Source organism: Gymnogyps californianus, chromosome 1 (assembly GCF_018139145.2).
Source record: "Gymnogyps californianus isolate 813 chromosome 1, ASM1813914v2, whole genome shotgun sequence".
Classification (NCBI taxonomy): domain Eukaryota; kingdom Metazoa; phylum Chordata; class Aves; order Accipitriformes; family Cathartidae; genus Gymnogyps; species Gymnogyps californianus.
The window spans coordinates 167,406,576-167,428,942 of record NC_059471.1 but is presented as its reverse complement, the minus strand read 5'-3'; the positions used below and the strand labels follow the sequence as shown (position 1 = coordinate 167,428,942).

General features: G+C 44.1%; 1 protein-coding gene across 2 annotated transcripts in view; it reads left to right on the top strand.

Annotated features, from left to right (window-relative positions):
• Positions 1–18,373, top strand: part of ELK3 (ETS transcription factor ELK3) — a 38,289-nt gene extending 19,916 nt beyond the window's left edge. For both annotated transcript variants that reach the window (XM_050913178.1, XM_050913169.1), the window contains exons 3-5: positions 7,872–8,666; positions 14,146–14,268; positions 18,113–18,373. In XM_050913178.1, the coding sequence (XP_050769135.1) occupies positions 7,872–8,666; positions 14,146–14,268; positions 18,113–18,211 (1,017 nt within the window). In that variant the 3' untranslated portion in view covers positions 18,212–18,373. The remainder of the gene's footprint in view (positions 1–7,871; positions 8,667–14,145; positions 14,269–18,112) is intronic.
• Positions 18,374–22,367: the final 3,994 nt, after the last annotated feature.

The window sequence follows — 22,367 nt, the reverse complement described above, 5'->3', positions numbered from 1 at the left end:
TATTTCGTCCACTAGAAGTCAGATTTTTCCACTTAACATGTTTCAAAGGTGGCCTGACTGAGAAGGCACAAAAGGATTCAGAGAGGACAGTGCAGCGGCTGTTCCAAGCAGTTGGTGTGATGAATTCCCCTTCACTAAGCGCTAAAAAGGCTTCTGCTCAGCATGAGGAAGCTCGCCTCATTATATGACTCCAACCCCTCTGATTATAAACTTGACTGGGATCAATGGAGACAGAGTGCCTGCTGCTGAATGAACAGCATATCCAGGCAGAGCCCAAATACACAGTTAGTGACTGAACAGACATTGTTAAAAACAAGGGACAAGATATTTATAGCACTCGTCCGTTGAGATCTCTCTGGTCTCTTCAAATCAGTGGAATATAATGGCTCCTTACTTGAGGCCCCCTTTCTTCTTTTATCCCTTAACCTTTTTTTTTTTTTATCCTTGTACTGTTTTCAGTTGCCCCCCCCTCCCCCCCCTCCAGCACCCTCCCCCCCGTTACCTGTTTTGCCTCTGCTCATGCAGCACCTGCCAGAGGAGTGGCCGTACAGTTTCTTCACCAGGGCTCTGGCTGAGGTGATTGCTTGCTGTTCTGACAGCTGCTTTCTTGGACTGTGTGCTCTCTTCTGTCTGCAAATTTTATCTAGGTGTGGCACAAGGATTTTGGCCGTTTTTCCAGGAGTTCTGCAGCCCAGTGGAGGTTGTAGCTCCTAGATGGAAAGAAAGATAAGCTCTTTCTTCCCCATGTATTGTGATCAGGGTTTGAACCCCAAACCAAAACCACGGCTATTGCTATTTAAATTGAATGAGTAACTCCTTTAGCAGAAAACAGTTGGGAGTTTCTCACCCTCTGTGTGGGTATGGTGTGTTGTGTCCTCTTGGTTCCCAGGCAGTGGAGAAAGGCAGATTGTTAGGAGAGTGCAGAGGGACAGCGGAACTTGCTGCAGGTTTTGAAGTGTGAGAGATACTGGCATAAGATAGCAGATAATGAATCCTAGTAGGCTGGCAGGGAGTGCTCAGCAGTGGGTTCAGTCCTAAATGCTTCCTCTGCCTTCAGTTCAGTCTATGCTGCATAGCACAGAAAGGGAAGAAGTCGAGGAGGGAAGGAAAGGCTCCTTGGCATTCTTCTTTCCCTTCTGCAAAACAAAAGGGGAAGGGCTGGTGAGGTGAAAGAGCCTCTCAGACTTTTGCACTCCTCTCCCCTGGACCATTCACCAATTTGTGGGATAAACCAAGAGCAGTCTAGACCCTGAGGTAGCCTTAAGGAGCCTTCTGAGATCCTTGTCCCCTCCCTTGCTGTTGGCAGTGATGGATGTGTTGGCAGCTGGATGTGCTGGGGCAAATGGGATGCACACTGAGCAAATGGGATAAACGTGCTGCAGGCTGGGGAGTGGCAGCAGGAAAGGCAAGAGGTAGAACTCTGGATGAGACTTCGTTTGGGTTGTGGAATTATCAACAGAGACTTCTCTACTTATAACCCAAATGATCTGGCAGCATGTGAGTTTGAGGCAAAGGGCAGTGATTTTTTAGAAATGATGGTGGGACATGGGATAGGCCTCCCTTTCTTTGGCTGCCCTCTGCTGCTACTGCATACAGCTGACACTAACTGAGCTACTCCTTCATGGTTTGTCTTTGAAATTATTCACCATGGAGAAATAAAAACTGATCACTGGATAAATGGAGGTTTATGAGCTCTGCCATTTTGCTTGGGGGGAATACTGGCTTGTTAAAATTCATCATTTGATTCATCTGAACTTAAAAGTAAATTAATTCCAGTACTGGAGGAAAATAACACAATTAGGACAAGTTCCTTAGCCTGGCTTTTGAAAGTAAGCATGACGTGCTCTTGAGGCTGATGGCTAGATTTATGTTAAATTCACATATAAAGCACCCCAGGAAATGTAGAGTGTGGCATGTCTTGATTGTAATTTGCTACCATGATTCTGGTTGCTAAAGGTTTGTAGATAATCTGAGGACTTTCCATTTCCTGTTTTGTTTGTTACCCGAATTCCCCTCCTCCCTTTTTACCTAATGCATTTCCCCCGTTGCCTCAACAGAGCAGCAGAACAGATGACAGATAGCACTGAGGAAAGGCATCCTGCACTCTCTCTACCTACAGCTTGAGCAGCATGTCCATCATTTCACACACTTCTGCTGGTCAGAAATCTCTTGTAATGCTTTCAGGCAAGGAAACCCTTCACATCTATTCCCACACAGAGCACTTTAGCTTGACATGTAGAACTAAAATACCTTTAGAAGTAGGATTAGTAGGTTTCTTTTTGTTGAAGTTGCCCAGTTACTTTGTTTTTCTGATAGCTGTAATGACAGATGCCTTTTGGAAGTCTCTAGAGGTTTCAGGACTACTAAAGGTCCCCATGAATATTTCAAGATGACACCACAAGAGGGAAGCTAGTGAGTTTTTCCCATGAGGTTTTTTTTCTGAGGGAAAATTACATGCAGATACTGACATTAATAGGATGTAACAGTTGTGGAAGTCAAGCCCTCAGAAGTTAGGAAATGCAAGAATCACAGTTCCCTGGGTAACGTTGATGTTTGCATGAGTTATGCTGCATCTTTAATTACACAGTCACATACTGTTGTGATGAGCAGCTATTCAATATTTTTGCATCCTCTCTGAACAGTATGTGGCCCCAGGCTTTACTCAGTGAGTGCTATTCAGTCTGTCTTCTAAAGACAGAATAAATCATTTTAGTTTCAGTTAATGACTGCCCGCTTGTTTAGATGGGTTGGCAGTATGATGTATAGTATATAAATAATACGGGCTTCTTTGTGCTTGTTGCAGTGGAGGGGGCAGAGCTTCTCAGGTGCTTTTGGGATTCAGAGGTGCCCATGGCATTCCTTCCCTTCCCATAACAGGTCAGACTCAGTAGCCTGGTTACTAGTTCCTATTTTTAGTGCTCAAGTGTGGATGGCAGCATGGAAGAATTGTTTTGGGAAGAGGGTCCCTTGCTTGGTCTGCTTACAGAACTTCAGGATATAAACTGATAATGGAAACTATTATTTTACTTTTGGGAAGGTCTTCTCTTGAGTTATTTCAGGGGAAATAGAATATCACAATGAAACAATAGTGGTATGACGGTGCTGGAGTAGCAGCTATATGTTTTGTAGTGGTACAGGTAAGAGGTGTTACAAGGAAATACTTGAAGGAGCATTAGAAAATAGCTTTATAGAGAATTGGAAGGAGCTTCTTTCAAGAGTGATGTGTGGAAGTCAAGAAAGTGCTTGTCTGAAATGGCATAAAAGTGGCTATTGAGTGCTGTCCTTATGGAAAGATGGGAGTAAAGAATTTGATAGTCAGTAAGAGGTGATGGGTAGAGGAGAAAACCCAAGAACCCCCCCAAAAGGAGTGACAAATAGTTCATGTTTGATGTGAGAGGAAAGGGATGCCCAGTGAACTGCAGCAGAGAGAGTAGAGAACCTGGCCAAAGGTGTCAGCCAGAGGAATGGCCTTTGCCTTCCAGATGGAGGTGGGTGAGGAAAGACTGAAATCCAGCTAAATGAGAGCCTTGTGCTTCCAAAGGTCAGTACAGGTGCATGATCTAGTAGCACCTCCATCAAATAGTTCACAAAATCTAGCTTCTACACACACAGTATAATAAGCATAAGTGCATAAAGTATGATGTTAACAGAATCTGCCTGCCTGCACACGCCGATGTGGACACACGCCCCGTTTTTTGAAGCAAACCATGCAGCCACAGGTGCCTCCTGCCAGCTTACATACTTCAGATATTGGACTGTGAGCAGCCCTCTCTCTGGGTAGGGTTCCCAATAGCTGGAGGCAGCCCGGCTCCCTCCTCATAGAGTCCTTTGTGGAATTCATAGCCTAAGTGTTCCTGCGTGTGTTGCATCCTTTGGTACTTTTGGAGCCAGGGAACTTGCAACACATCCAAACGGGAGTTAAGTGCAGCAGCTTCACCTCTGGTCCTTCTTTCCCAAGCAGGGACATTTAGTACCTACAGACAAGTTCATCCTGTTCTGCCATAAATGTTGAGATCTCAGGCACTGTGATTATAGGTCACTTCCTGGGAGGAGGAAGTCCGTCCCGATCTGGTCTTCCTGCCCCTGAGGCACCTCATTAGTCTGAAGTTCAACTAGGAACTGGGTCCCATTTCCCAGCTCAGTCTCCTGCAGCCAGCAAACTTGCTAGGTAACAGGTTTGAGCCAAGCCACTAAAATCCTTGTGTCACACTGGTAGTACAGTTACACCTTGGCTCTAAATGGCTCAAGCAGGGAGTAAGAGTCAGAGCTGGTGAAAATAAAACACAAACACATGATAGAAGAAACGAAGTCTGAGTTGCACCGATGCACAGGAAAACTTCTGCGAAGAAAGAAAAAAATGGAAAGAAACCCAGAGGTCATGTGCTGTTGAGATGGGCAAACAGCTCCTATATATTTCGGGAGGGCTTCCAAAAGTAGTAGTGCATATGCATAGTTGACACAAAAAAAGTCCCCAACCACATTATAGCCTGGTTTAAGCTGCAGGGGGAACCAGGCCACCAAACCTTTGGCATCTAGCTCAGCCAGCTGCTCTGTGGAGAAGGACAGGGGGAGAGACCCATCCCTCCAGCTGGTGATTCAGAGCACTTGGGTAAGGCTGGTTTTGGAGGTGCTCATAAAGTGTCTGCAGTGATGTGGTGTGAATAAGCCTGAGCTCCCTAACATGGCTGATGCGCTAGAGCAGACGTCAGGCAGTGCTGTATCCGGTTCATATCAGCAGCTTTCAAAGCACTTTGCAATGGGAGTGCTCATGTTTGCTGTAGTCACTGTTTTATAGACTGGGGACAGAGGAGGGGAAGTGTAAAGTGTTCAAGTGAGGAACAGTCAAGAAGCCAACAGAAGAGGGGCATTCCCAGCTCCCTGCCCTCTTTCTAAATGTCAGCGTGCTGTCTATTGATAAGTTTTGTTGTTTGTTTTTTTTTTAAGCTGTTGGACTGGACCCCCTGCTCCTGGCATGGTTGCCCAGTTCTCCTCCCCAGCAGCTGCACGGGCCCAGCAGTCACCTTCCCCAGCAGCGCAGCCCCGGAGCTCCCTGCAGCCCTGGCTGGCAGCCACTAGCACTCATTGCAAGCCTGCTCATGAGGGAATTTACCTAGAAAATTCAAACAACAACAACAAAGGGCTAAACGTGCACATATACTTACTGTCCTGCTACCAAGAAAGTAGTCTAGTCTCCCTGCAAATGCAGTCCTTAATATAAGAAAGCCTTCTTTGCCCTTTCAAACTGAGGGTGGAAAACCTGGTCATGATGCTTGTCATTGTCTTCTGTGGTGTGAACCATTGTCCGCAGCTCAGAATGATTCTGACAGATCGCTGAGGTGATGGTAAAAATAGGCTGCTTTTTACCTTCACTTCAATTATTTGTCAGAAAAATTTAGAAAAGTCAGTGGCATTTTGGAGGCACTTAATTAATTTGTGTCCTTACTTTCTCGTAACACGCTGATGGAGATTTCATCAGGCTCCACGTTTAAGAGAAGCCTGTGAAGTGCTTGAGGGATCTGCACTTGAATCCTTTTCATCTCCAGCCATCATTAAGTGGGCCTTTGCTGCAGGCTTATGGAGTCAGAGAGGCCGCACTGAGAGACATTCTTAAAATATAACTATATTTAATAATAACAGAGGAAGTATAAATTCACCAGCCCGTTTGGTTGCTTTTTATAGCAATGTTTCCCTGTTTCAAGCCTGCACCAGTGTAAAAGTGCCACCCTTAAATACGTTTTATCTTTTTCTGCTGAGAGTCACATTTTCCAAGTAGGATCTCAGTTGCCAGTGCTTGATGTAACAATAACTCAAAGCTGCCAGGAGCAGAGGGGAGGTATTATTTTAAATGAAAAAATATATATTGAAAAAAGAAAACAAAATCCAGTTGGGGTGTTTCTTTTCGTGAGTAGTTTGGAGGTTTTGCCTTTTTCAAGAAGAATGTAATATTGAGAGTGCAGAAAAAGTGCGTCCATCCAACGTTTCATCTAATTAGCACAAAAAAAAAAAATCTAGGCCAAGCCCAAAGCTGTGGGAATTAAAGCTCATGCAGACTGAGATCCTGTGGGCTAACTATATGTCCTGAAATTTTGGAGGACAAAAATAGGCATTGCAGGATCCGCCAGGTGGGTAGACGTGCATACAGTTTGGCATAGAAGAGGGCACTTTTGTGCCTTTAGTCTGAGCTTGCTGAATTTAATTCTCCTCCTTGCTACAGATCCCTGTTATCAACTTGGGAAACAACTTTCTCCATTTGTGCCCCAGCTCCTGACCTGTGAAGCAAAGCTGCATCCCAGAGCTCTTTGTAGGATTAATTTTGTATTCGAGAAGGTGCCTGAATGAAGTGCCAGGACATTCAGATAGACGAATTACAGAGTGCAGTAGCTCAGCTGAAAGACAGAAGAGGTTCCGATACCCAAGTGCAGACTCTTCTTTCCCAAAATGAGCCTTGCTTTTGTGACAAAAAAAGGTGTAGTGCGGGCACTGCAAGCACCCAGCACTAGGTACTGTCCATATATAAATAGGGATGATGTTTGTATTCCTTTTTCTTTCTTTTTTTTTTCATTTTCAATCAATTTAACAAATGTTTCCTCTACTGGTCTCAGGATCTGTGGTAGAATGAAAAACAAATTAGATTTTTAGGAATATTGTAAATATTTACATTCCCATATGTGCAGCAAAGCAAATGTCTGTTTGCAGAGTATCAGCTGGAGGTGCAGCGGACATGTGCTGCACTAAAGGGAAGCTTCTTGGAAAGAGTTTTTCAGAGGTGACTTAAAGACAAACTCTCCACCAGGCGCTTCAAGAAGAGAGAAATCACTATGGAAATCTCAGGAAATACTGCTTCTTGTCTTCCACAGCACTTGGCTTAGGGTGGTAAATGTTCCAGTCCTTTTCCTAGGCCAGGCCAGCACCTGGTGCCATAAAATGCCTCTGCGGAAGAGCTCACATCATGTCCTTGGGGATACCGTGCATTGTGTTAGAGCAGGCAGCATACCTGGGTTTGCAGGAAGAGAGCTAGGACTGGAAACGGGACCCTCATGAAAGATTTCAATTTCAAAGGGAATCGGTTCTTTCCATAAAGGGGACACTTTTATTATGGCAAATATGAAGAAAAAAAAAATAGTTCTACAAACCTTTGCGAGGTTTGGGATTTTTTTCAATAATTAATTTCAATAGCCAGTTTAGATCGATGAAAACCTTCTGCCTGCACCACTGAGTGTCCTGAGCCTAATGCAAACCTGGAGATAGCACAGGGGTACAGCAGGACACAAGTACTTTTCCAGCCCATGCAAGTGATTGCATTTGTCACAGACATAGTTCATGACTGTTGAAAGAAGGACAGTCACTGTCAGCCTAGGTCAGTCCTTCTGCACACGGTCAGGAAGAGAGGGTAAATGACTGGAGCGGGAAGGCTGAGGTGGTTTTGTCCCTTGCAGACATTCTGAGAGTATTTCATACTCAGGGTAGTTGGTGTCAGTTTTGGGAGGCACAAATGAAGGAGTTTGCCTTCATTGTGAAACGCAAATCGTGGCATGGCTCAAGTCTGCAAGGTGGCAGAATTGTTTTTACTGGAAAGAAAATATTCCCAAGCTACCTCAGAGGAAGCGGGAGGAAAACAGCCCACCGGTAGGTCTTTATCACCTAGTAATGGTGATTTTGTTAGGCACCATGAGGAGCAGGGGGTGGTCTCCCTGGCTGAGCAGAGGTATGGGAATAAGCCAAGGATGAGCAGTGTTAGAAGCCCCACTGAAATGATCTGCTCAGCTTGAGGAGGGAGCAGTGCCCCCCTACCCCTGCGAACCCCCTTATGTTTGCTGTACTCAGTGCCTCTAAAATGCTGATCTTTCTAGCATCTGCTTTTGTATTTGCAGAACATCATCAAGAAAGTGATCGGACAAAAATTTGTGTACAAGTTTGTCTCCTTTCCTGAGATTTTAAAAATGGATCCACATGCTGTGGAAATCACCAGAGAGAGCCTTTTGCTGCAGGACAGCGACTGTAAGATGCCTTCTGAGAGCAGGGACCAGCACAAGCACAGCTTGTCAGCACTGAAAAGCACAAGCCGTAATGAATATATCCACTCTGGCCTGTACTCCTCTTTCACTATCAACTCTCTGCAGAACCAGCCAGACCCTTACAAGCCAATCAAAACAGAAAAACTGGAGGAGAAGTCAGAAGGAAACACACCGGTCGAAGAAGTTCGGACTGTTATAAGATTTGTGACAAACAAAACAGACAAACAAGTTATGAGGCCCATGGTGTCATTGCCTTCCACTTCCGAAACAGCAGCTGCCTCTGCTTTTCTCAGCTCGTCAGTATCAGCTAAAATATCTTCCTTAATGCTACCCAACAGTGCCAGCATTTCATCTCCATCGTCATCTTCCTCCAGGTCGCCGTCTCTGTCTCCCACCTCACCCCTCCCTGCAGAACACAGGAGCCTCTTCCTTGAGTCCAGTTGCCACGACTCAGATTCCCTTGAGCCTCTGAACCTCTCCTCAGGCTCCAAGGCAAAATCTCCATCTCTTCCCCCAAAGGCTAAAAAACCCAAAGGCTTGGAAATCTCCGCCCCACCTATGGTTCTCTCCAGCACCGACATCGGTTCCATTGCCCTCAACAGCCCCGCGCTTCCTTCAGGATCCCTGACTCCAGCTTTCTTCACTGCACAGGTGAGACCTGCCTGTCTCCTGTACTCTTGCTTTAGCCAGGTATTCCTTCCATGTGGCCAAGAGTGTTAGCTCTATGGGTCTGCCATCATCCAATGGAAAAAAAAAAACCATATGGGGAAGAGGGAAACATAGCAGAGGTCTGAACAAAGAGTGAAAAGTAGGTTCCTCCTGGGCTTCCTACATGAGTGTGGGAAAGGCCATCACAGTTCACGGACTGCCTGGAAGGATAACGAGATGGGCAGCCGTTAGTTAACATGAGTGAATCGCTTATCAATTCAAACCAGCCTCCAGGTCTACAAAACAAACAGGAAAAAGCCAACAAGAAAAACAGGGTTTTTGTAGGTCATGACTTGAGCATGTGCATTGTGGGATGCTTGGTTAGATTTCTCTACTAGATGTTGTATCCATTCAAACAGTGTGACCTTTTCATTAGTTTTTGAATATGGAGCAAATGAAGTGGTTTCTAAGACAAGGCTCTTAAGCCAGTTTCGATTTCCAAAGTTTTACAGATCCACGGAGTACTTACCAGAGCTTCCTTTCAGCACAGACCTACTGAATAACCAGTAGGTTATTTTGTTCTTTTTATTCACGTATTTGTGGTAATGTCAATGGCGAGTTCTCATTTTCAAGCAAGTCTATGAAAAAAATCTAGCAGTTCAGAGAAGAGGAAAATCACGTAGATAATGACCTAGTGTGTTCATTGGTGAGTTTTGTCTTATGCTACCACTGCAAAATTAGGCAAAAAAATCCAAGAGTAAAATTATCCCAATGGGGAACACCCCCTAGCATCCCCCGCCCCCCATTTGATGCAAATACTAGCATTGAATGAAACAAATGGAACAGTAAATAAATAAATACAAAGGTGTGTGTGTTACAAGCTTTCATTTACTTCGGGCTGTCTAGGGGTCACATTGTATCCAGAATCCCCTTACCTCTTCTCTGTTCGAAGAGGTTTTGCACGGATGATGCCTGCAGTGCAGCCAGGTGTTAGAAGTCTTTGAGCTGGCCATGGGCAGCATCGTGTGCCTGCACGGCACAAAGGCCTGGCAGAGGTGAGAGTGTCGGCAAGTGCTCTTGGCCAGCACAGCACTTGCTCTTATTGAGCTTTTCAGCTGGTTGCAGAGCAAGTTTGTGCAAAGCCATTGCAGTTCAGACACACCTGTAAGCCACCGAGATACGAAGTTGTGTCACAAAGAAAGAGGATTTTGTGGGCCGTTATCTGTCATTTTTGACATCGTAGAGCCTTTTAAGTGAAGTTATGTTTGGCAGGAAGAACAGAAGTGTGGCAAACCAAAACTGAGGTGCATTGACAGACTCTTATAACCTCTAACTGTGGTATAACCACAGTAAGTATTTTGCTCGTAGGGAGCAAATCTGACAAATAAATCATATCAGATGCCAACCAGACACAATGACAGCATGAGTTATTACAAGCTCGCTTTAATCTACTGCTGCCCCAAAACTCAGTATGAAGAGAGATTTCTTCCCTTATTTTGTAATTATTTCTTTGAACATTTAATTTTCTCTTTGATCTATAAACTGGTGTACTTACTGCCCCTGAAAGACGTAGAAGGGAGTTAGGTAGATGACTGTGGCCCTCCTTTAGCAAGATGGCTAGCTAAGGCTGTGATGACTGTTATCCAACTTACTGCCATTACAAACCTTTTTTACAGGTTATCCTATCACAGAAGAGGCAGACGGTACCTGTGTAGGGTAGTTCATTTATTTAACCTTTTGGCTATACAGCAACAGAGCTTTTTTCCTCTCTTTTAGCCTTCTGTTTCTCATGTGGATAAGAAGCACTCTGCATCCTAAATACTTGACCTAGTGAATACAAAATAAAAACTGTATAACAACTGTGTTCAGATAACTGTAATACCACAAGGCAAAATAACTAAAGCCATAATTTAGGCTGGAAATCTGCAGTTCATCCCATTATCCTAGGAAGAGCATGCATCATATCTCAAATGATCTCTGATTTATCAGATCCCAGTGGTAGACACCTGCTGCCATGGGGCAGGTGCAGAACAGGATGTCAGACACCAGTCCCTGCTCCAGGAGTGATGTAGGTTTGGAGAAGGTCCTGCTGCCCGAGAGGGTATTTCAGATGGCTTTCCATTGTACCTGCCAGTCACGAGGAATACCCTCGGCTGGAGCCCTGTGAAAGGGCATGTGATATGCACAACCAATTTCAGAACAGAAAAATGGGTTTGAAGAAGTCAGTGCATACAGTACCATACTTCGGTAGAGAAATGTCAGCTCTCCATTTGGTTAGCTTCAAAGAGAGATATTTGGATTTTGTTCCATACTTGCTGCTTTTACAGATTACTTATGCTTGTTATTTTTGTTGGCTCTCCTTTGGCCAATGTGGATATATAATTTTGACTCACTCTTTTTCTTCAGGCCTCTACTTTAGCATTTGTAACATTTACAACCTGCTGTTTCCTTATGGACAAAGTAGTGTGCCTGCAGCGAGCACGTGCGTGGTCTGTACTGTATCCACATACACCATCCAGGCTCCAGCACGTGTCTAGTGACCTGGGAAGTAATGTATGTGTGACAGCACTTGTCCATTATCTGACAGCTAGAAGTGGCAAGAAAGATTGTACTTACAAGCATTCTTTGTCAGAGAAGTCAGGAGCCATGAGCATCGTTGCTTAACATAATCCTCTCTGTGCAATGAATTATTTCTATTATTTAAGCTGTTCCTATGCTTAGATTATAATGCCTTCTTTTAAGTAGGAACTTCCCACTGGGTTCCACATCCAATACCAGATGTACAGCTGCATGAGGGCAGAAAATTAAGTGACACATCAATTTCCGTGTGTAATTTAAGGATAGCCTGTGCTGTGGTGTTGTTTACACTTATGTTTCCTCTGGTGGTTTTGACGCTTGGCTGATGGCGATACTGAGAACAAGCCTGGGAGGCCCTGTGCTCTTTTTGCATTAAATATTAACAGATTTGGAGGCTTGCTTTGGCTGGCTCTTGGCTCTGGCAGAACTTGCAGACATTAGTGCTCTGATCATCAGAGGACATGAGCTTCTGCTTAGCACTGTTGTTAGGCATGTCAACATGCTTCCAGAGATGAATGGAGGACAGCTCAGTTTCAAATCTCCTCTCTCTGAAGACTTGCTCTGGCTGTATTTAGGTAGGAATAAACACCTCCAAGTTTTCTTCATTTTTTTCAAAAGACCCTCTCAAGAACTGCATTTTCAGTTCTGGATATCTGCAGCTTCTTAGAGAAAAAATAAGGAACTGAGGCATAGCTCATTGGAGCTCTTAGTACAGTTGGCACAATACTGTGTCCTTGGTCGAATGTTGTTGGGTCTTGCTGCTTACATCTTTGGTTTTAAGGTTAGTAGGCTCTTCTGTAAGTAGATCTCTGAGTATGTATCCTGACCTAATTCGGTGTATTGTCAGTCTCGTATATCCCCATCAATAGCCGCCTGCCCGTGGAGCATAAGCTTGTAACGCGGCACTGGAAAGGTGCTCTCACTGGTACTGCTGTTTTCCTGTGCCGTGAAAGCACCGTGGTCCTGGGAAGAGGGTGAAGGAGCCGTTCACAAGTGCCTGCTTGTCAAGTATTTTTTCTCAGATAAGTTGACAAGAGCTGTCACTTGATGAGATCAAGACAGAAGTTTTCTCCTTGCCAGGCTTCCACCCGCTCTTTGCCCCTTTTGTTGTCATCCAAATATATCCAAACCCTGACCTCACTGGTACTCCTGTGACCACCATACCTGCTGTTTTACTGCATGAACACCTTTTGCTTTGCCAGCAATACCACGTTTATTACTCCTTGGGACATAACTGTGGTTTCTTCCACGGGGTTTGGTGTTTCTCATCCACCTTCTTCAGCACAAGTGAGATTGCAGTGTTCTTTCCCTTCGCATTTCTCCATGAACCCCACTTCTTTTGAGATTCCTTAGAGAAATTATCCCCTTCAAGAGCAGCCAAGCTCTTCGTATTAAACAGCCTTTCAGACACCTTGGGACAGAATCACTGGGAGGACCTTAATGTTTGCCGCTCCTTGTCTCTCCCATCTCTTCTGCTGGTGTTAAACTAATTGTTTGACCCTGTTGTGAACTCCAGTGCAAGCACGTCAGAGCAGGTCTGTATTCCTGTGCGTTTGCACAGAGCCTCAAACACCACAGCCGATCCCTCAGGCACTGCTTTGCACGTAACATGTCCGTCATACTCGAAAATCCACATGACCTGTGGTACCTGCCTTTCTGAGCCTGCTTACCACAGAGTCCTGGCAACGGGATGTGACAGCCCGTGGTGTAAGCCGTTGTTAAGTGAGACCCCTGGTTGCAATTGCTGTATGTGGGAGTTATATTTCTGGCCTGGTGGGAAGCTAGCAGGTACCAGAATGCATGACGTGCTGGTTACTAGGGGGAGATACTCCTCCTGTCTTCTATCTTCTCTTTACATATTTTAATCTCTGGACAAACTGATGCCCCAGTTCAGCTGAGCACTGAGGCACTTGTCCTACACAGTGAAACACGTACTTACTTGCTAAGTGTGCACTCAAATTCCATTAAGTGCTTTGCTAAATAGGACTGATTTTGATAATTGGCATCAAGATTACTGGTGAGATTAACTCATTATGCCAAATACTTTTTTGTTCAAAACTGTCACATCACTTTCATGTTCTTTTTTGGAAAGATAAAAGTTACTCTGGCTACAGAATAATTCATGTGATTCTTCCTTTGAATGGAGATTTGCATGTGCTTTCACTCTATCTCCCCTCCAACTGTGCTTTAGAAGTGCTAAGAGCATTCCCAGCAATCCTTGTGCGCCATGTCAGTGGAAGGAGCCACCTCCAAGTTGGCAAAAGCCTTGGGTTCTTAGTTCTTGCCATTTTGGTTCTTTTCAAAGAATTAGCTGTGCTCTCCGCCATCCCTCTGGGCACCCAACCCATACACCTGCCTCTCGCTGCGTCAGCCTGTGCACTGCCAGCTTCTTGAAACTTCTTCCATTTTGAACAGGCGCCATCAGAGGAGTAAACTTCAAAGGCCGGCAGTGGCTCTTTTGGCTCCACACGCAATTGCATTAATGCTTCAAAAGCTGCAGTCAGTTCAAGCAATTACTGCCCTTCAAAAGGTAAAAAAATTATTCTGAAGGAGACTAGGCTGTGTTTACAGACGTTGGGGCACGCACGGTATTGTATACAGTCGCATGAGTGGGGGTCAAATAAACACTAACTGTGCTTCTCCTTAAGCAAATCGCAATAGAAATGAAATAAATTTGCATATGAAGGAATATTAAATGTGCAGGTATCCAGTATTGACCACTGCGGAGACAGGATGCAGGGCTGGCTGGGCAGTTGCTGCCGGCCAGTATACTCGGTGTGCTGTATGTCTGAATTCACTGGGAAAGAGAGCCAGTAGGTGAAGTGTAAGACTTTAGGGATTGTGACTATGGTATGGAACTGTAACTCCTGACGCATGCATCATGGGGTGTTTTTTTGTCTTGCAGACCCCAAATGGATTATTGCTGACCCCAAGCCCGCTGCTGTCTAGCATTCATTTCTGGAGCAGCCTCAGTCCTGTTGCTCCTCTGAGTCCTGCCAGGCTGCAGGGACCAAACACTCTGTTCCAGGTAGGTCTTTCCAATGCACAGGTTTCATTTCTGAAAGTGCACATGTGGAAGAGACATCAGGGGAGCATCTCCTCACATCAGTCTGGAGCCTTTCAAATAGTGTAAGAAAACACGGGAGTTAACAGGCACTTTTAAAGAGAGGCCTACTTACTTGTACCCTCTTTAGACCCTTGGCAGCACAGTCAGAACCTACAGGGCAGTGTCTACTGCAGCAAGCACACACATATTGTATGAAGGAAACAGAAATAAATGCTGGACCCCAGTAAGAGTAGGTAACTGAGCTCTCAGAGCTTCAGGAAGAGAGTACAGACCAGTCAGGGACCAGCCAGGAGAGTGGTGGAACATGGACTCTGGGAAAACCAAGACCAGTTTGGGTCTCACACAGTAAGGTGGGTGTAGGTTTATCCTTCTGTCTTAATGAGCTACTTCTCACTCAGAAAGACAGGGCATAGTTGTATTTACAGTAAGGGCACTCTGAACCTGAAGGCTCCATTTCCAGTTCTCCTGCAAATTATCCATGTGTCCTCAAACAAGTTACTTCATACCTCTGAGCACGACCTCTCCGTATGTCACAGGAGAAAGGCAGCATTGTCCCCTCTCTCTCATGGGTACTGGGAGAGTGAAAATCTCAAAGTTTGAGAGACACGTGGTAAATACAAAAGTTATTAAGTAAACCGCAATGGCCACACCACTCAGCTGCAGCGTTCGCTTGAGGCTTAGGAAGAGGATGGTGAGGATGGTATTAGCAGCTCCAGCTGCAGCTGCTGCAAAACAGCTGATTCAGTAAGTCACAGAAGAAATTATGCTGATCAGCTGCTTGGCAAGAAGCACAAGAAGCTGATGGCCATCCAAGCAGCTGAAGAATGCAGGGACACCCCTGGAATGGACTCCCCGACTGCTGTGGAGGGCCAACACTAACAGAGGAAGGGGCTGCTGCTAGACAGGGACCCTGTGTTAATCTCTGAACCTTCAGGGAGACTGACTGCCCAACTCCAGGGCTGGGCTTTAGCTCAAGTGCTCTGCTCAGGTATGGTCCTCACTGGGGTAGCAAGTCCTTCTACCTCCAGTGGGACAGGGGAGCATGGAGCCCTAAGGCTCCTTATTTGTGTTTCAGACAAACTCATTTATCCCTATTGGACCTTAGTTTTGCACACGTGGTTAAAAACAGCCAGACATTCATTTGAGAGGGAAGTGTCTGCGCCATGGCCTGGAATGAGCTTGTACGGACGTACGCTGGCCACCCTCTGCGGGAACTGAAAGTGAAGAGTGGCCTTGGTTCTCTCCCTTCTGAGAGACCCAAAGGGCCTTATAAATGACATTTGATTCAGGCAAAGGCCACAATGAGAAGTCTGTAGAGCACGAAGCTTTATTATAACAGCAAATAGGAAATGACAACCACAGCTGAAGCCTCGCCAACCCCACCGAGAACTGCTGGGTCGGCCCATGTATGCGTCGGGGCAGAGCTCTCCCCGGGCTGCCTGCACAAGCCAGCCCACACTCCACGCAGCTAGTCAGGGAATGGAGGAAAGAGCTGGAGCTGCTTCACAGGTTGCTTTTGCTTTCACCTGGTCATTCGCGCTGGGAGTTGAAAGAACATTTGGTCATTGTTGAAGGAGTCAAAATCCTGCCAGCAGGTAGAGGCCAGGGCAGCTCTGCAGCTGCCTGCCTCCCTCTGCACCCTTGCCTGCTGGCATGCGTGAAGGGGAGATCGGGTTCCCATATTTCTTTTTGTTTCAGGTGTGTGCTGCTTTTCACAATAGCACTATGCTTGGCACTGCCTACAGTTCTTTAGCACTAGTCTTTGTACAGTACAAGGACCAGTTTGGGAGCCATCCACGTCCATGGTCCCACTGAGCCCAGAACAAGCCTATGGGAAAGTACGGTCCCTCCTTTAATGAACCAGGAGGAGCCTGTTCTGGCAGTGCTGGACACCACTACGTGCATACTCCCTCACCGAGTACGTAGATGCTTATTAACTGGTAAAAACTCTCCTTCGATGTTTATAATGTGAAAGCAACTCCCATACACCTACGCCTATACACCCTTACAGCCTATGTAGAGCATCACTTAAATCTGCAGTCTCCTTCCACACAATTTACCTTGATATATTGACCTACCTGGAAAGTCTTCCCTTTGAAGCCACACTGCTGTGTAATTAAACTTATTTTGATGTTTCATCATTAGTTTGAAATTACCACATAACTGGAACAGCAAGAGACTTGCACAGAATTGGTTAATTCAAGAAAATGCAGCCAAACTTAAGGACTACCAAGTTAGCTTGAATTAAGTGCTAACTAAATTAAGCGTATTTTCTTTGTTACTACTGTATAGACGGTAGCACTGAGAGGGCGTAGTCAAGTCTCAGATCCCCACTGTATGGAGGCCTATGAATAAAGAGCATCATCTCGGCCCCAGGGGCTACAGAGACAACAGGAAGAAGAAGAGAGCTAGATTGGGGTGGAGACCAGGGGAAGGATGAAATCATGACGTTAGCATCGTTTGCATCTTGGGCCGTAGTGCCAGCATGCCACCCGCCTCGGCAGACACCGAAGATCACACAACTCTCTGTTAGCTTTAGAAATCACATGAAACACATTGTAATTTACATGTCTCACTTTAGAAACCTAGACTAGAAAAGCAAGAGCTTGTAATCGAGTTCTGTGTTTTAATTAATCTTGGCAGAAGCCATGGAAACATTTCCTGAGATTTGGTTTGGTTAAAATAGAGGTATCAGCCAGTCCTGGCCACACCAGGAGTGTGGTGCCAGCCCCCCGCAGCATGCTGCTGAGCCCGCGCTGCTCGGCCTGATTTTCAGCTGAATGTTGGAAGACAGATATCCTTAACTAACATCTTAGTGGAAGAGTAATCCTGTTACAAGCAGATTATATGCACGTGTAGAGGTTGATTACACCACAGTTGGCTGTTGAAGGACTGATCTGATAAGGGGCAAAAATACACCAGACATTTGAAGTCAGGAGCTGTTATTCAGTTCTGTCTCTCTCTAGCCGACAGAAACCCAGCGTGGCTCGTGGAACCGGGCCTCGAGGCCAGATCCGTATCTACCACTGGGATAATTCCCACCTCATGCTGCAGCAAGTTTATTCCACCTACTTGCTTTGCTTTTTCTCAGGTCAGATGTGAAGAACTAGTCAATACACGTCACTGCAGGCGAGTTACAGTCAGGATGCTGTCATGAACTAGGAAGATACAGCTTATGTATTGAATAAGGATTTTTTGCACGGTATTTCAGAAGCAGAAGGTTAATACTAAATGACGATATATTCTGCTTCACATACTGAATGATCCGGCGTAGCTAGTGTATGGTTTCTTACTGAATACAGAGAGAAACTGTAATTACTCGAGAGTAATTTTCCCCATGCTTTGTATTCACAATTGTACTTTTTCTGCCCTAAAACTACATCTTGACTTTCACTTTTGCGAAGCTCTTTCCTGCTTAGCTTTTATGAAGGGCAGACGAAAAGGATGCATTTTAATTAATATTTTGTAGACTGAAAAACATTTTTGGAAGCAGAATGGATGGCAAAGATTTCTCTATAGTATTCACTTTCCCAGGATGATGAGAGACGTACTGTTATGTGAATTTTTATACAAAATGTAGCCAATAATAGCTTTACACATCCCCATACGTTTACAAATTATTCAGGTTTCATCCTCTATTTTACATTCCTCGTGGCCAATACAGGCATTTGGTATATATCTTACTGTATAGAAATGACAAGTCTTGAAAACATCTGGAGTCGGTTGCTCACGCTGAATGCATGCGCTGCTTCTGGGCTGAATGCTTTGAGATAAAGAGTAATTTTTACCTTTTGGCCTCTGACAGTTTCCAACTCTGCTAAATGGTCACATACCAGTGCCACTGCCCAGCCTGGACGGAGCCTCTTCGCCCGTACTGCTTTCTCCAAATGCTCAGAAATCCTGATGACGCCTCATCACGCCAAGGACTTATTGGTGGATTTAACACTTCATTCCTATGGGCTAGTTTTTCCTGTGTCATGAGAAGGACATTGTGAAACCCTCTATTACTTTGGTTTGCACTTTTCATTACATGGATAATCTACTTTTATTATGTTAGCATTTTTAAACAGTGTTTATATATGAAAGTATATATAAATCTGTTTTGCATTAAATGAATTATAATTTTTTTATATCATAGCTCTCAAGTGTTGAACACTTCTGTTGTTGATGAAGTACTTTTCTTAATGGATTGCAACAATGTATCTAATAAGGATGTGAAGCTTCTTTTTAATCCCTTTTTCTGCATATTATGCATTGTGCTTGTGTAAACTATAACCGGCTGTGCCTTCTTTTGCATAATGTCATGTAAATGATTTATATATTTTCTAGTATTAAGATAAAAAGTTGAAAGAAAAAACTAGTATTGAACAGCCCTATGGTAGTATTTCAGTATTTTCTCCACGGATAGGCCATATGATGCAGTGTATTCATGTAACTTTGTATTAAGTGCTTTCAAATTGTATAAAAATAGCCTTATAATTTTTCTTTGCTGAAGTGAAAAACGTAATCAAGGTTACAGTCAGGAGATGCATTTAGGAGTAACAAAGCCACATTTACACATTTATGCCCAAGTTCTTCTGTCGAGTTGCAACAGGGAGGAACTGGGCTGTGTATATTCATGAGACATTTCCAGCATTTGAGAATATTTCTGTAGAAAAGGAGACGTTGCTCAGAATTTATTTGGCGTATATTTCTTATGAACTGTCAACATTACAGCTGGAAAGACTGCAGGTAATCTCTGTCCTCCCAGGGAATGAGGATCATTCCCGATAGAGAATTTCCAGGTGCTTTGTTCAGTCGTGCCAAGTGCCTTCTACTATTTCCCTGGAAAGATTGTTCTAGCTACTAAAGCTCGGAAGGTCGCATTTCCCCGTCCCCCAAAGCTGGAAAAGTTACAGGACTGTAAATTAATGCCTGGTGCTTGTGAAGAGGCATACTGTACGTGTGGGATGTTTATGTATAAACATCTGAATTCTGGATTAAAAAACAGCACTGTGTTACTATATACTTGCAACTTGAACTTACTGGGTATGTCCTCTACCTTGAGGTGATGGCTTAGTCATCTAAATGTCAGGTTAGGATTAGGCTAGACTCCCTGGCACCACAGATTCTAATCTTGGCAGGGCTGATGCAAATCTTGTTTTCTGAGGTGGCTAAATTGGGTTGAATGCAGCTTTACCATGTAGGTTTTTCAGATGAGACCTTCAAAAACCAAACCAAAATCAGAATCCTGTTTGCTACAGGTCATTCGAGCTTCTACTTTGCTTTCTGGCCAAGCGGCTGGCCGGAAGTCCGTTCTTTTTGACATTTATGCAGTGAGTTGTCTGCCGATTTTCTGCTTGGATGCATTTCAGTGATGATGTGTGTAGTTAATTGTAAAGTGCTTTTGGATCCTTCAACCTGAAAGGTGCTAAATAAACATTTTATTAATGCAGTTCTGATGTTGAAAAGCCATTTTTGGGGCAGAGGTAGTCTGACAAAAGACAGCAGGAATCTTCCTCAGGCTCCTGGGTTGCACAACCAAAAATGACTCCTCAGTTTCACTCGCAGTAATTAACGGGATAAAAACCTGCCATATCTGTATGAAGTACCAGTGCTGATAAACAGAGCAATTAGATGCCAGACATAAGGAAAGAGAACGAAAGGCATGGGAAGTCATTCGCTCGATTCAGCGTTTTAAGAGCTCCACGAGGTACTGCCCCACGGAGTCAAAACCAGAAGATGAACCCATGCAAAATTTATGAATGAAGGGAAATTTTATACAAAGTAAAATCGGAATAGGTTGGAAGAAAAGGCAGCATCTAACCGATGGGATTGACTAGTCTAGCGGAGATAAATCACAAGGGCTTGCAGATCAAACGTTTCTCTTCCAATTGATTCCTCCCAGGTACACGGAATATTTTTCAGGAGCTAAGTTACAGAGAGGCAATTGTTCACACTCTAGAGCCAACTCTCGTCTCATTTTTAAAAAAGCATGAATGCCTGCTTCAGTGGAGTTTCGCCTTGTACACGCCAGTATAGCTAATGGGAGAAGGTGGCACAGAGATGGAAGTGTTTCTCGCTATGACTTTAAAAAGTCAAGATTGATACTCATGAAAATTCGGTCTTCGACTTAATAAGAAGCATTGAATACCACACTGCAAAAAACCAGATGGACACGAGAGGAGGGAGTGTCTGACAGAGAAGAGAGTCTTAAAAGCATCCAGATTCTCATGGTTTTGTTTCTTCCAAGGTTTTACTATTAATAAGGCAGATTTTCTTCTTTTCAAAAGGCTCAACACACCTCAACACCCACACTCACACCTCCCCTCCCACCCTCCTGCCCCTTGAGTGACTTTGTTTTTCTTTTAAAGATAGCAGAAAATTGCAATTCTGGGACAAAAACCTACTTCAACAAATTACTGTAAAGGATCTGAGAGAATCTGATAAAACTTAAGGGAAGACACCTCGAAACAGGAAAGTAGTGCTGTCTTCTCATCTTTGAGAGAATAAAAATAGCAATAGAACACATCTTCTTTTGCTAGTTGACTTTTCAGTTCAAAAAAGTAGGTTGTCAAAATGAAATCTGCCTTCCAAATTGGTCAATAATGTGGAACAAAAATTCTTCCTACTGGGAAGAATTTATACAAATAAAGTCCAGCCTCTCAAGTCTAACACTTACCTAAAACACTAGCATGTTACACCTTATGCTTCAAAGAAAATATTCTATTGGTAATTTTCTATTGAATTTTATTAAGATATCTTTTTAACTGTAGAGAAAAATCAAATAAATGTTTTTAAAATAAATACTGTGAAAGCGTCGATATTTCTGTGGCATGGAGAGCTCCAAGCCAACAATCCCGGGGAACAAAACGGGAGTTATTCCCTCTTCAGTATTCTTGGTAGTAACTGCGATTTGATCATACTCGAGGGATTTTTTGGATAGATTTACACTTCATTCATGCTTCAGCAACACAGAAAAAGTTTTCAATATTATATAGGCTGGGTGCACGATCAGGCTATTTTTGGCTTACCTTTACATTGCTTTTCAGAAAAGCAAGTATCCACCAGCAGGGCCACAGCTACTGGGGAGCTTTGCCAAGAGATTGCACACATCTTCTGCCCTGGCACTGGTAAGTGGCTTCAGTTCTAAAGAAAGCTTTCAAGGTGGGGAAAACAGTGATGGGTGATAACAAACTATGGAAAAAGAAAGACTTGACACCCGTCCATTACGTCAACAAAGAACAATTCATTTTGTCTGAACAAAACTAGTCTCATCAGACAGGCACTTGCCGATCTGGAAATACCTACCAAAGAGGTAATGAACTGTCAACAAGATGACTGTTTAAAGGGGAGATGGTCCTTTAAAACAGACTATAGCATTTAACAGAACAAGTCTCTACATTAAGAGGCTGTGTGATCTTGTGCCTACAGGAAGCATCTTCAGAAGCCATCGTGACCACCAAATGAATTTAGAAAAGGCACAGTAAGTACAGGTAAGTACAGGCAGTCTTTTACGTAAGGGCATCGCTGTTCCCTTCGGATCTTGAGACTGTCTCTATATCCTGTAGGATAAACAAACACAGCTCACTCAGATTTAAGAACACCCCTATGAAGTCGTCAGAAAACTACAACTTTTGAAATCCCTTTTAGCCCCAAACTGTAACTGCTCCCACCAATTAATATGTGAGTGCTCTGCCTTGCACAGATGGAGTACAAACCTATTTCTTGAGGGCAAAGAGATTGACAGCGTTAGTGAGGAGGAGTATGAATTTATTTAAATGAAAAAAGGAGAATGAACGTCAGGCCAGGACTCTGGAGCAATCAGCACCACGGCCTGCCTTGGGTGGGGGCGGTATTTGTAGAAAAGCATCCTAGAAGAGAGGACTCTAAGATATGTTGGGTTTTTTCTTGAAAGATTCCCTTCGAGTTTGTGTTCGCTCTGCAAGAAGTGCAAAAGGATAAACGTAACCTTAAGTATTCCTAACACAGCTCCGGGCCAGCTGCCTCCTCCTGCACATTAAGGAAAAGGGCATGGAAGAGAGGAAAAGAAGTCTTGGAAAAAACAAGCTCGGGGTGTG